Genomic DNA, 13,808 nt, shown 5'->3' on the forward strand with positions numbered 1-13,808 from the left:
ATTCTGATTCAGAAGGTCAGAGTCAACCCAGAGACGCTGCATTTCTAACATGACTTCCAGGGGGTGTCGATACTCCACAGACCACACTAGGAGGAGCTAAACTGCACGCCAGGCATCAACACGCAGGTTTCTAACTTCCTTTTCTTTGCTCCTGATTTTGTATCCACCTGTACTTGTACTTTTCTTCCCTAATCTCCACCTGTATCTAACTCCTCTCTATCCTTCAAGTTTGTGTCAAATGTCATCTCCATGCAAGTGCAGACTGTGCTCTCCCTAAGGAGATCGCTTTGTCAGGATAACTCTTACTCATCTTTAAAGACTTCGCTTGCTGCTTGCCGTGGCTTTAGGAAAGAAAGCCTTTTCTGATGCGCCTTCCTTATAGCCTACTGAGAACACAGATTTGTTACTCTATTCCTTTCTCTTCCAACCCATCTCTCTTCCCTTCCCTTCTCTTTGTCTCTTATTACAGAAGTCATGCGGCTACGAACATTTCTTTCCCAAGCACTAATTCTAGTTACTTCATGTAATCTTAATAAACTACAGTGCAATTTAAAAATAATTCCCAGTTTCCTGTAGATTTGTTCAATTACTACCAATAAGTGGGGCTTTTTTGAGTTTTTTTTTTTTTTCTAGTGACTTGTGATTTTTAAAATAGGGCCAGTTAAAAAAAAATTCAGGGAAAATATTGATCTATATTCTGGTTGCAAAAAACATAGAGCACTAATAAAGTTGTACGGCTATTCTTATTAAATGTTACAGGCTAGGCACTGTTGTAGAGTGGCTTAGCTCATTTAATATTAATAACATAATGTATTATTATATCCTCCATTTTACTGATAAGGAAGTAGAGCTCAGCGCTATAAAACAAACACAAGTTTGCACACTTAGTACACATTAGAGCCAGAAACAGAAGACAAGCCACCTGACTCCAGAACCCTTACTCTTCATATCAAAGCCAAGGGTTTTGGTTAATGAGGGATTTTTTTAAAGGGTAAGAAAAATAAAAACATGGGGTACCTGGGTGGCTCTGTCGTGCCCAGGGTCCTGGGATCGAGCCTTGCATCGGGCTCCCTGCTCAGAAGGAAGCCTGCTTCTCCCTCTCCCACTCCCCCTGCTTGTTGTGTTCTCTCTCTCCCTGCCTCTGTCAAATAAATAAATAAAATCTTTAAAAAAAGAAAAACAAACAAAACTATATAAAACATATCTGCGCCAAATAAATTCAGGGAAAATCTTTTTTTTTTTTTTTTAAAGATTTTATTTATTTATTTGACAGAGAGAGATCACAAGTAGACGGAGAGGAAGGCAGAGAGAGAGAGAGAGAGAGAGGGAAGCAGGCTTCTTGCTGAGCAGAGAGCCCGATGTGGGACTCGATCCCAGGACCCTGAGATCATGACCCGAGCCGAAGGCAGCGGCTTAACCCACTGAGCCACCCAGGCGCCCCAGGGAAAATCTTTAGGAGTGAAGAAATTCAGGCTGCATCTCGGACTTCTGGGAAGCAGAATCAGGAGAATCTGCTGGGTTAAAATCCAGACCTGTCAATTAACTATGACCACCAGGGTATTGTCTCTCTCTCTCTTTCTTCATTTGTTAGTAAAGAGGAATGAGAATGCCGGTCTTACAAATTTCCCCCTGGAATTTCTCTGAATGGGATCTTAGCTTATACTTCAGAATACTTTCAGTTATCCCTGGTTTCTCAGAGAATGTCAGTGATGCTGCTGTTCTGACTTCTCCCAGGGTTCCCTCTGGGGACGCCCCCACATCGTTGTCTACCTGCCGCTGATCTAGGCTGTCTTTTTTTTTTTTTTTTTTTTTTAAGATTTATTTATTTATTTATTTGACAGACAAAGATCACAAGCAGGCAGAGAGAGTGGAGGAAGCAGGCTCCCTGCTAGGCAGAGAGCCCCATGCGGGGCTCGATCCCAGGACCCTGGGATCATGACCTGAGCTGAAGGCAGAGGCTTTAACCCACTGAGCCACCCAGGCGCCCTGATCCAGGCTGTCTTAATTCTACTAACAGCAGAACTTACCAAGTGTTTACTAGGGGCTTGCCTGTCACTATTTGAAATGATTTACTTGTATTAACTCAGTCAATGCTCCCAACAACTCCTCGAGGTATGTTATTCTTATCCCAGTAGAGGTGAAGAGATTAAGGCACAGAACCTGGCTAAGTTCACGTAGCTCGTAAGCTCCCTGGCAATTCCCTCCACTCAGGCCAATTCACTTCTCACCCAAATACGAAACATTACCGCACTATGATCTCTAGCCCAGAGTTCTCTCCCTAATCATTGACGAGTGTCAAGGGTTCTGCGTGCTGACCATCTACAAGTCACCCCGGCTACATCAAGCCCTAATTTTTTGTGGTCTTAGGTTTTATGATTCTGTTAAATGATTACCTACATACAAGCAACCCTATTGTCTTCAACTCTCACCCTTCCCTCCCAACACAGAACTCTAGTTCCTCAAATCTGTTCTCTCCTTTTCATTCTCTCTGCCCCAGTTCAGGCCCTCATTGGTGTCTCAGAACCGAGGCCCTTGTGTTCAGACTCCCTTCTCCCTCTATTACTGCTAGGGTTACCTACATCTTATCTGATCATACTATTCTACACAAAGCCTCCAGGGGTGTCCAACTGTATCCAGGATAAGGACCAAACTCCTGAGTGAAGCTCGCATGACCCTCCACACTGCCCTGTACCAAATGCTATTCTTTCTACAAAACTAGTTCAAATACACCCTTCCAAGAAAGTTTAAAAGTTTACCTCTCTTGGAGGTAATTGTATCTTTCAGTGGGTGCCCTGAGCATGTTGTTTCTATTTTTTACTACATTTATGTATTTTGATTGGTGTGACTTATGGTCCTGGGTGCCCCTTGGACTAGAATGTAAAGTTACAACGGGCAGGAGTTCTCTCAGATAATAACGTCAAACTGAAGAAAATGTCTTACAGCCTTGTACCCTCCCTACCACTTACACGGTGTGTCACAAGCCTTTCCACCTAGTTGCTAAGAAGTAAAGGGGCTCTAAATGCGCGTGGTTACCTATTCTAAAAGCTTGTTAGCTAATCTACATTATAGGAACATTTCTCTCATCCATTGCCACGGAACTGCATGGACTGAGGGATCCTCAGGTAAAACCAAGCAAGTAGCTGGAGGGCTGAGGCTGAACCTGTAGGCGATCTTAGATGAGAGGATATAGAAGAGTCCGGAGATTTCTACAGAAGTCAGGACAACCTTTTAAGTCCCATTCCTCTTCAAAATCTTACTCCTTGGGACTCAGTCCTGAGCTCCTTCTTTGCTCCCCTTGACCCCCTCCCTGGAGGATCACATCTATTCTCTGGTATTCAGCACTTATCTCTTCAGGGAGTACTCTCATGATTTTTACAGATCAGCCCCAACCTTTCTTCAGAGCTCCAGATTTGTGTACCTAACACAGTACTTGGATGGCTCCCAGGCACCCTCAAACCCAAGTCCCAGCCTGAATGCTTGATGTTCTTTTTTTTTTTTTTAAGATTTTATTTATTTATTTGACACTCAGAGATCACAAGTAGGCAGAGAGGCAGGCAGAGAGAGAGAGGAGGAAGCAGGCTCCCCGCCGAGCAGAGAGCGCGATGCGGGGCTCGATCCCAGGACCCTGGGATCATGACCTGAGCCAAAGACAGAGGCTTTAACCCACTGAGGCACTCAGGCGCCCCTTGATGTTCTTTTTAAAACCTATTCTGCTTCTGTTCCTTTCTCTCCAACCCAGCTGTATAAGCCGAAACCTGGGAGTCATTCTTTTTTTAAAAATTATTTTATTTTTATTTTTTTCTGGGAGTCATTCTTGACTCAACCGTCTTCTCATCCTCCCCTCAAGCTAATCCACCTGTTGATTTTCCTAAAATTACTGCCCAGGTCCTAGCCCTGGGTTTATGACCTAGGGGGCCTGACCAGTCTCCTTCGGTTTATTCTTGTTTCCCTCCAACCAACCCATTCTCGACATTGCCTATGTGCTTAGAAGAACAGTCGGCTCAGGCTTTGGGTTATAACCCTTCAGGGGCTTCACATTCTTTTAGAATGACATCAAAAGCCTGTCCTCTGGCCTGTGATGATGCATCCCTCCCCTACGACATCTCGTGCCTGCCCCAGCCACCACCAGCTCACTGGGCGCTGGGGTGCATATCTTCTTATGTTTCCTCAACTGTGCTGGGCCTTTCCCCCCTCAAGGGCCCTGCACACGTTTTAACCTTCACTTGGATCCTCTTCCCCCTTCTCTTCATGGTTGGTCCCACCTATGAAGTCTCCGTTTAAATGATTTTTTTTTTTTAAGATTTTATTTTTAAGTAATCTCTACAACCCAATGTGGGGCTCAAACTTATAACCCTGAAATCAAGTCACGTGCACCGTGGAGAGAGCCGGCCAGGTGCTCTAAATATCATGATTTCTGAGCAACCTTCCCCAGCCACCAAAGGTCTAACTATGTCTCTGCATTATTCTTTTACTGGATCTTGGATTTTGTATTTTCAGCCTTCCAACATCTGTCCCATCTCGTTCCCCCTTGCAGGCTGAGACATTAGGAAGGACAGGGACCGTGGAAGTTTTCTTCACCATCGTACATCTCCCTTTCCACTTGCAGACAGGTGGAAGCTCCAACATTTTTTGAAGGAATGAAAAAAATGTGTCACTTCTGGCTCAAAAGTGTTAAGCAGGGGCCCTGTTGTCACACTCAGCTCCCAGAAGGCTGTGAGACCTGAGCATTTCCCCCAAAACAGGTTCGGGATACAGCTGTTTCACAGTCCTTGACAGTTTATGCCTGGGAACCTTCCCTTGTTACAACCTTACTAATCAGCCTTCTAATGGTGTTTATGAAATAAACACTTGGAGATTATGGCTACCTTAAAAATGAAGTTCTGCTTTATTTTTAAAAAGAACAAAAATCTGAGTATTTTCATTGTGTAATTTATTACCGTTTGTCTATGGACATTTATTTGATTCAAATTTGCTTTTAGGTCTTTAATCAACATCAAATACTACTTAACTATGAATATGAGTAATAGTAAAGAACCTGGGTTCTGGATAAGTTCAAATTTTGTTCTTTTGTTCATCAGCTCTGTAGGACTTCGAGTAAATCATTTAACTTTTCTAAATATCAATCTCCTCACTAATAAAAAAGAGATAGTAGTACTTACCTTATAGCATTGTTTGGGGATTATATGTGGTAATGTATGTAATGATCTTACCTAGTACCTGGCATAAGTAATCATTTGCTAGAACATGACTATTATTCATAAATAATTTTAGAGATGCAGCTAAGTGCCACAGAAAGGGCAGTAGGTAGAGTATCAGTCACCTTGAGTTTAAGTCCTAGTTCTACCAATCAGGCTGTGTGACAGTAGAAATGTCCTTGACCTCTCTGAGTCCTCAAATATCTGTCTATAGAAAGCAGCAAAAAAATTGGCCTGACCTCTCTAGAGGCATGTTTGAAGGATTAAATAAGACAAAAATGTAAAAGTACTTTGTAAAACTATAAATCACTACATACTATGTACAAATCTGTATAGCTATTGTAAGCCATTTGCTTTTCCCTTACATTAAAAACAGGATGGCTGTGACTCGGTATTAAAGAAAAGTGGATGCAGGGTTCTTATAGCTCAAAATAAAACTGGTTCTAAAATGGAAAATAGAAATTTTGATGTCACCCATCTGAGACTCAGTGAAACTGGGCAGCATTCCATTTCTTAGTTGTTTTGTTATTAAAAAAAAAAAAAAAAAAGGCAGGCAGCAGAGCTATAAAAACTCTCAATATATTTGCAAATTGATTTTTCCAGAGCACACGTTCAGTCTCCTGGAATTTCAGGTGGTTTTCTTGGACTCATTTCCTCAGTTCACTTCGGGAAGGTAAATAATCACCCTGGAGAGTAACGTGAGGCTTACAGTCAAATCACTGTGCTCTCTCTCTGACACGTGAAGTTTGCCTTAGGCTGGAGTTATTTTCACGTTGCTGTGACTTCTACCTGAATTTCTCTCTCCTTCGAGTGGGGGGCAAGTGAGCCAAAGCCCTGCCAGCTTCTTTACAGGGTAGGTTATTTGTCATTTGAAGGGCTCTTGTACATTTAGTGACCATATCCTGTCTGTATTCGTTTACTCAGAAGGACCTAGAAGAACAGCACGGATGTATTTTTTGGGCATCATTTACTCATAGATATGGGCACATGTGGCTCTGGAAAAATGGCTCAGCGGGTGGGGGCTACCTTCCTGGTTCTCTCCCAGCCAGCATCTGAGGCAGACCGATGCAGCTGGTGAACTCTGAGGTGCATCCTGGAGCTGACTGAACTCTCTTCTAGATTCATTCCACGTGTCACTCCCAAGGGCTTATGGGGACTAACTCAAGACCGGAGACTCACGCTCCATGTTTTAGGCAGCTCCTGTGTATATGTGTGTCTTGCCCCAGGCTGGGCTGTAAGGCATGAAGAAGTGGGTTCATTCCAGATACCGTGGCACTGATCCCCGGGGTCATTTCCTCCTCTCTTCACCCAGCACGAAAAGCAAGCCATGTCGATGGCTCCTGACCCAGCCTGCCTCTTACCATCCTCACAGCCCAAGCCAGTGTCCACAAGAGCTTCGTATTCGGTTTTCTGCCCGTTCGCTCTTGCCACCTCCAGTTCATTCTCTGCTTGCTGCTAGAGCGAGTGATGCTGAACGTACATTCAGTCACACATCCCCCAACCTGAGACTTTGCACAACTTTCCTTCTGCCTTTAGTGACAGACCAGAATCCCTACAGAGAGGCTCAGGAGGCTTGAACACTCCCGCCTCTCCTACCTCTGCAGACCCAAGGGCCAAACTCTCTGCCAGTGGCACTGACGGGTTGTCATGGCTCCTCCTTTTCGGTCCTCCCCTCCCCATCTAGCCTTTGCACAGTGCTGCTGTCTGCCTAGAAGGTGGGCCCAGACACCATCTAACTCCCCTCCTCCACCCAGTCACGTCCCGAGCAGTCTTTTACACTGAGCTCAAATATCACCTTCTCAAGGGTACCCTCTCTGTCACCTCAGACCCTGTCAAGTCTCCCGTCAACATGGTTGAGAGTGTTGGCTCTGGTGGAAGGTTGGTATCCTATTTCTGCCACTTTTCATCTATGTGACATTGGGCAGTTTGGGCCCTGTTTCCTCCCCTCTGACATGGGGGTGATAACGCCATCTCTCCAAAAGGGTTGACTGTGAGAATTAAATGAAGAGCAGCATGGAACACTTGGAGGCGTAATATGTAGTAAATATTATTATTTCCAGAATGTTCCACAGTTCTCGGTAGTTGTGTCAGTGCCAGTAAATATGGATGTGACCAGTTAGGACTGGTTAATATTAAATCTCCACAACGTAAGCTCAGTGAGGGTAAGTACCACATGAACGTTGTTTATTAAGAGTTTCTCAGTACCTATGCAGAAAGCCTCATGAAAGGAAGTGAAATAAATCTTGGAATGAATAAACACATGGTAAGGTTTTTTGAGATAAAGGGGCTAGGAATTTATCTGGGCCTGCAATATTAGGCACATGCCCTCACCCTAATCCTAAATCTGAGAAAAAGAAAAAAAAAAAAGATGTGGTATCTATATACACAATGGACTATTACTCATTCATAAAAAAGAATGTTTTAAGTCTTGTCATTTGCAACAACATGGAGCTAGAGAGTATTATGCTAAGTAAAATAAGCCAGAGAAACACAAATACCATATGACTTTACTCATATGTGGAATCTAAGAAGTAAAACAAATGAGCAAGTAAAAAAAAAAAAAAAAAAAAAAAAAGGAGAGAGAGAGGCAAACTGGAATCTATTTGTTCTTTTCATTTGGACCAACAGGGCTGAGAAAACTGCTCGTACGCAGCCCTCAAGAAATCATGCTACTTCACCTCACAGACTCAGGGAGAAGTTTTCAAATTTCTTTTCAAAGCTTCATCTGCTTTTTCATCCCAAGTTACCTTTACTAATTGTAACCATGTAGAAAATAATAGGACAATGTAAAACTTAGAAAACAATGTTAAGGAAAATACCCTCGTCTATGAAGAAAAGTTCAGACAAATTCACACAAAGCATACCAAACATTTAACTTAAAAAAAAAATAGTAGTCCATTAACCTCCTATTTAATTTGCTTTGGTTTACATAAGATACACCAAGTAGTATATAGGGATCCCAGTCATTTCATTTAAACTTGGCAACCGCTCTATTTCACCAAAATTAAATTGTCAGATGCCATTGTGCTAAAATAGTGAAAGGCTCAATCTACACATATCTGAGAGCACATCTGTCAGAATTATTTATTGCCAGAAGTTTTCCTGTTAGGTTGTAGAATGCTACCACATTGCACTCTTTGAGGAGACTCAAATGTCACTATTTACATTTGCTTCTGCAAACACCATTTACATTTAAATTCCTGACTCATTTGTGGGGAGGAAGTTTATGGACTGTGAACTGAGTTTTAGTGTGCGTATGGATGTGTACATAGATAGAAAAACTCCGACAGCTTCACACTGGGTATTCAAAGCTGGAACTCAGTGAAAAAGAGAGGGAGAGGGGTGGGGAGATCTGAATCACTTATCCAGTGAAATGAGAGGTTTCACAGGAAGTTAAGGCCAACTGTTGCCAATATGAGCACACCTATCGCCTTGACTAACCGTTTACTGTTATGAATGGCTCTTCTTTTCCACATGCCGGATTTCCTTCTTTGTTGTCTTCACCTTATAACCTTCTCCCTGCTGTAAAAAGGAATATACGCATTAAGATTTCATAGTAAAAGAGTTCTAGTTATAAAGCGGTTCCCATTCTGGTCCCTTGAGGCTGGATTAAGGTAAGTGAAACACAGTTGAAAGCACTTTGTCACCTCATGTCCCAAAATACACACAATCCATTTGGCTTAACCACACGGCCTAGCATCATGGAGGCAAGCTAGAGAGCGCTGTCAGAATGAATACAGAAACAGAACTATGCTTCACAAGAACTCAATAGGTTAGTAATAAATAAAAGGTTAGTGATAATAAAAATAACAAATAGTAATAAAATTTTAAAAAAGGTTAGTTAAAAAAAAATGAGCAGCCTGTTCACTTTTTGTAGTAATCATCACCAAAGCCCTCAAGGCACCCAAACTCCAATTCTAAAAAAAATTAGTGAATTATAATTTATTTCTTCTCAAGCCAACAGAATTTTAAGGGATCTGTTGTGTTGAGACTAAAATTCCTCAGGAAAGCACGAATCATGAACTAAATACCATGGAAATGTTGCTGATCTGAAGGATTTTTTTTTTTTTTAAATCTGTGGAATCACCAACCCCCTCCTTTTACTCCAGATCTGGAGGGCATCCATTGTCCATAAAAGAAGACCTCTCTTCACTGAGCACCAGGGACACTTTTCTCTGAGATCAAAGTTGTACAGATCCTCCACGTTCACCTGCTTTATTACTGAAACGCAGTAGCCTCTCCACTTTTCTGAGTTAGTCTTGAGAAATTTTCAGTTCACTTTTTCTTAAGTAAACACAGGCTATTGGAGTTTCTATTTTCCAAATGAAAGGGTTGTAAAGATCGGAGAAAAGGAAAGAAAGGACAAGTAGCCAGAGATGTTTTGTCTGGGGGATGGAGACACATTTCCTGAGCTACACTGTCCAGCGGCGAGTTTAGTTCTTTCACTGGCCACCGGAAATGGGCTGTTATAAACTCAAAGAGGAGAACCTTCCTCAGGTTAAGATGAGGGAATTCTGATTTCCCTGTAGAACACACTGGAAAGGGAAAATGTATAGATTTGATGTAAGGATCTTGAACTGAGCTTTTGGCCATTCTAACATTTAAATCCTGTACATTTGCTGGAAGGGAGCGCCCTCCTTCCTCACCGCCGGCAGGGGGCAGGTAAGGCGGAGGCAGAGGCACTGGGGCACTGCTCAGGAGGCTGGTGCCGAGAGAGGGTTTGTGTTTTATTTCTCTTACATGCTCGAACCAGCACATTCTACCCTCCAAAAATGAACTTATCTCTGTGAAAACTCTAAAGACAGTAAAAAATATATAATGTTAAGGAATGTTAAGAAGATAAGTCCTTTCCCTTCATCCTGATCAAATGCACAGGGTGTCAAAAGCAGCAAATTCTTCAAGCTGCCACACTGCAGATGCCAGCCTGTTAGCAGCATGTTCTAGAAAGTTCACACAGCGTTTATCCTCTACTTTTCTTTGGCAGCCCCTCCTCATTACCATGTCATCATGCTTTCTCGCTTGTGGGAGAGCAATTCGTCTTATCACTTTCCGAGTGATCTGTGGGAAGCAATAGTGAGAAGCAGAGATTTTCCTGTTTTCTATTTTAAGAGGGGGCGCTATAGCAAACAGTGGAAAATCTAAATTCCAAGAGAAGCATAAAATTCCAAGGACGATTACTTTTCTGGTGATGAGGTTGCCTTCTTCATCAGTAAACTGTTCTTCTGTGACAGATTCACCAGGAATGCTCTTTGCTTCCTCTCCCTAAAGGATGTGGCATAGAGATTAGCAGCGTACTAGATGGACAGACCTCCACACCACTCCATACACCACACACATGCTCTGTGGACTTTTAGAAAAAGAAAGTATAAATCCTACTTGCTACTCCTGGACAAGGGGAAAAGGTGGGCTCCTCGGATGGTTACTTAGTAGCCAACAACATTCAAAGCACTAAACCTTACATATGTACAAGAAAGATGGTTAGCAGCCAACTCCAAGAAGGAAGAATGATAAAACACAGTTACACATGGATATACAAACCAAAGGGTTCATTTGTTGAAAAAAAAAATTAGCCAATGATTAGAGCTCTGATTAGATCATCTCATTTTGAGCACAGTGTCTCTTGATTAGTCCTACCAAATCTCTCAAATAATTTTTGGGTTGCATTATGCTTAATCTAAAATAAGATGGTTCCTTAGTTGGGGTGTTATTTACTGCCCTTGTCAGGTTTTTTTTTTTTTTTTCATTTAAAAATTCATCTACTAAGGGTAACATAGACTTTTTTTTATAAGCAAATTTCAGAGTACAGAGAAAACCTTTTTATTTTTCTTTAAAACTGAGCCTTTTGTGGGTCTTCAAATAAATGGGAATGACTTGGATGAAGTACGTAGTTTCTGACTACTGTGTTCAAGGGAAGGGGTCTTATGTGATGATAGACCATCTAATCTCCACGGCTACAGACAAAGAAAATATCAGTACTAAAGGAATTTAAGATGATGTTATCTTTCCGCTAGTGACAGCTAACTGATTCAGAAAGATCTTCCTCTGGTGACTTTCAAAACATGGAATAAAGTCTTAACTCCCCATGGCAGGGGCCTATTTTCCAGCTTGGTAGATTTGAATGGTTCCTTCATCTTTCCCTATCGGCTCTTATGATTGTATAAGAAAAACCACTCAGCCAAAGTAGGGCCGTATTTGCAATATATTACCTTCTTCACTGATACTCAACTTTCAATTAGTGCCACATATAGTTTGGGGGAACAGGGACAAACAGTGCAGACCTAGTCTAGGGACTTAGTGACCTGTAGTCAGACTTCTTGCTGAAAGTGTGGCCTGGATAATGCTATAGAATCATGTTCTGCAGTTGTTCCCCTGTTACTGTTTTTAGGGAAAATGGCGGATCACAGAAACAACCGCTACATTTCTGGGAGAGCCAGGATTCTAACTCTTTCAGTGTCATTGGTCTAGAAAAGGTGGTAGTTCTGATAATTTTGTTAGCACTAGCCAGTGGTTAGAAAGTTCTGTGACTGTTTTATGTTACAGCCAGTAGAAAGGTGCACTGTCGTACAATGACAGAGTAAAGACTAAAACGTTATCTTGTTTGGCTAACAAAATTCTGTTTTCATTCTTTTCTTTTTACAAAGTGACTTTATATACTTAGAGATTGTAGGTCATGACTGGGTAAGACATGGACTCATTTTCCTCACTGTGGTATAGAAAAGTAAGATGTGGGATGCCGGGGTAGCTCAGTCGGCAGCACAGTTAAGAGGGTGAAGGGAACTGGAAAAATGTAGAGGTCTCAGGCTTAAATGCAGTAAAATCTGCAACAAGTTTTTATGGGAGTGTTATATTTCCTGTGGTTGTGAAAAAAATTTTTTTTTATTTCATTTTAAAAGTAAAGGCAGGGGCACCTGGGTAGCTCAGTGGGTTAAGCCTCTACCTTAGCCTCAGGTCATGATCTCAGGGTCCTGGGATAGAGCCCACATCAGGCTCTCTGCTCAGCAGGGAACCTGCTTCCCCCTCTCTCTCTGCCTGCCTCTCTACCTACTTGGGATCTCTCTCTCTCTCTGTCAAATAAATAAATATCTTAAAAAAAAACATAAAAGTAAAGGCATGGGGTGCCTGCTGGTTCAGTTAGTTAAGTGTCTGACTCTTGATCTCAGTTCAGGTCTTAATCTCATGGGCATGAGTTCAAGCCCCACACTGAGCTCCACACTGAGTGTGGCACCTACATTAAAACAAAACAAAACAAAAAAAGTGAAGGCATAAAGACATCAGAAAAGCCAATAAAAGGTCAGGAAATATTTCCTTCTAGTTTAAAAATGAATAAATGAGATGTTTTTGAGCTAACTCTGGGAAATATCCAGCTCTTTGCCTGTTAGCTAATTTAAGGACCCCAGGAAAATCCAGTAAAATAAAATCCTACTGGATATGTTATGAATGGACTCTTTAGTGGGGAATGATGCCAGATAACTATTTGCATGGTTGCTAAGAGGAATGTGAAATAAGGTATATTTATAAACATAGAGAATACGTGAAGAATTTTGATTTATATTAATAGCCTTAGAAAAAAGCAAAGCCCTATTTATAAATAACAAGTCATATAAGTTGTTGAGATCTACTCTGGCATGTGGGGCATTTTCATGCTTCCTATTGAAAATTCATACTGTTTGTATACGGCTAAAGATAAAGATACCTCTCTTACTCTTAAGTGGCCATTTTAAAAAAAGATTTTTATTTATTTGATAGAGAGATAGCACAAGTAGGCACAGAGAGAGGGAGAAGCAGGCTCTCTCCTGAGCAGGGAGCCTGATGTGGGACTTGATCCCAGGACCCTGGGATCACGACCTGAGGTGAAGGCAGCCGCTTAACCGACGGAGCCGCCCAGGCACCCTTCAGTGGCCATTAAATACAGTCAATTAGTGCTTTAATAAGGCCAAAGTAAGTTGTGTGGTGATGTGAAAACTCACTAAACTGGGGGAGTGGATTAGTTAGGAGCTGATTAGATGAAGAGGGAAGACAGTAAGGAGTCAGGAAACATGTTCTAAAAAAATAATCCATCTTTAATTCTGTCACATATATTAGGGACCAAGTGTTTCCAAGGGGAGGTCTTTTGGGGGCCTTTCTTTAATGACAGAAATGACAGAAAATAATCTCTAATTAGTTCCTAAAGTTCTAGAAAACAGTTTGTACTTTTAACTGAGCAAAATTTCCCCCCAGGTCTTGTTGATGACACTATTTTTGGCAATACCCCCCCCCCCCCTTTTTTCTTTCCTATTTCAAAGGAAAATTACAGCACATATGGTGTCACAGTAGCATTCTGGTGGCCACCTTAATGAGGACTAGCTGTTCTTCCCTTTGGACCTCTGCTGGAAGCATTGCATTTCATAATTTTTATTCCTCTGTCCTTGAATAAAAGGAGGGAATAACAGCACGAGATGTACCAATTTGCTCTGATGTTTATAACATTAGGACTTAAACTTTCCCCCCAAATGGGATGGATATCACAGTTGTGACAGATATAACTTAGCAGGTTATTAAGCAGTATGTGATGGTGTAACCCATTTTTATATTCTGAGAAACCCATTTGCTGGGGATGTGTGTGCATATGCATGC

The 13,808-nt window shown here is 41.7% G+C and overlaps 1 protein-coding gene and 1 long non-coding RNA gene across 6 annotated transcripts in view; one reads left to right on the top strand and one right to left on the bottom strand.

The window, feature by feature from the left end:
- The window catches only part of LOC125085289 (uncharacterized), a 63,381-nt gene that overhangs the window by 46,595 nt on the left and 2,978 nt on the right, over window positions 1-13,808 (top strand). The gene's annotated exons all lie outside the window — the stretch shown is intronic.
- ANK3 (ankyrin 3) overlaps window positions 1-13,808 on the bottom strand; it is a 675,546-nt gene that overhangs the window by 4,472 nt on the left and 657,266 nt on the right. For all 4 annotated transcript variants that reach the window (XM_047703614.1, XM_047703616.1, XM_047703615.1 and 1 more), the window contains 3 exons: window positions 10,374-10,457; window positions 10,194-10,253; window positions 8,637-8,717 (listed from right to left, as the gene is read on the bottom strand). In XM_047703614.1, the coding sequence (XP_047559570.1) occupies window positions 8,646-8,717; window positions 10,194-10,253; window positions 10,374-10,457 (216 nt within the window). In that variant the 3' untranslated portion in view covers window positions 8,637-8,645. The remainder of the gene's footprint in view (window positions 1-8,636; window positions 8,718-10,193; window positions 10,254-10,373; window positions 10,458-13,808) is intronic.

Source organism: Lutra lutra, chromosome 14 (assembly GCF_902655055.1).
Source record: "Lutra lutra chromosome 14, mLutLut1.2, whole genome shotgun sequence".
Lineage (NCBI taxonomy): Eukaryota > Metazoa > Chordata > Mammalia > Carnivora > Mustelidae > Lutra > Lutra lutra.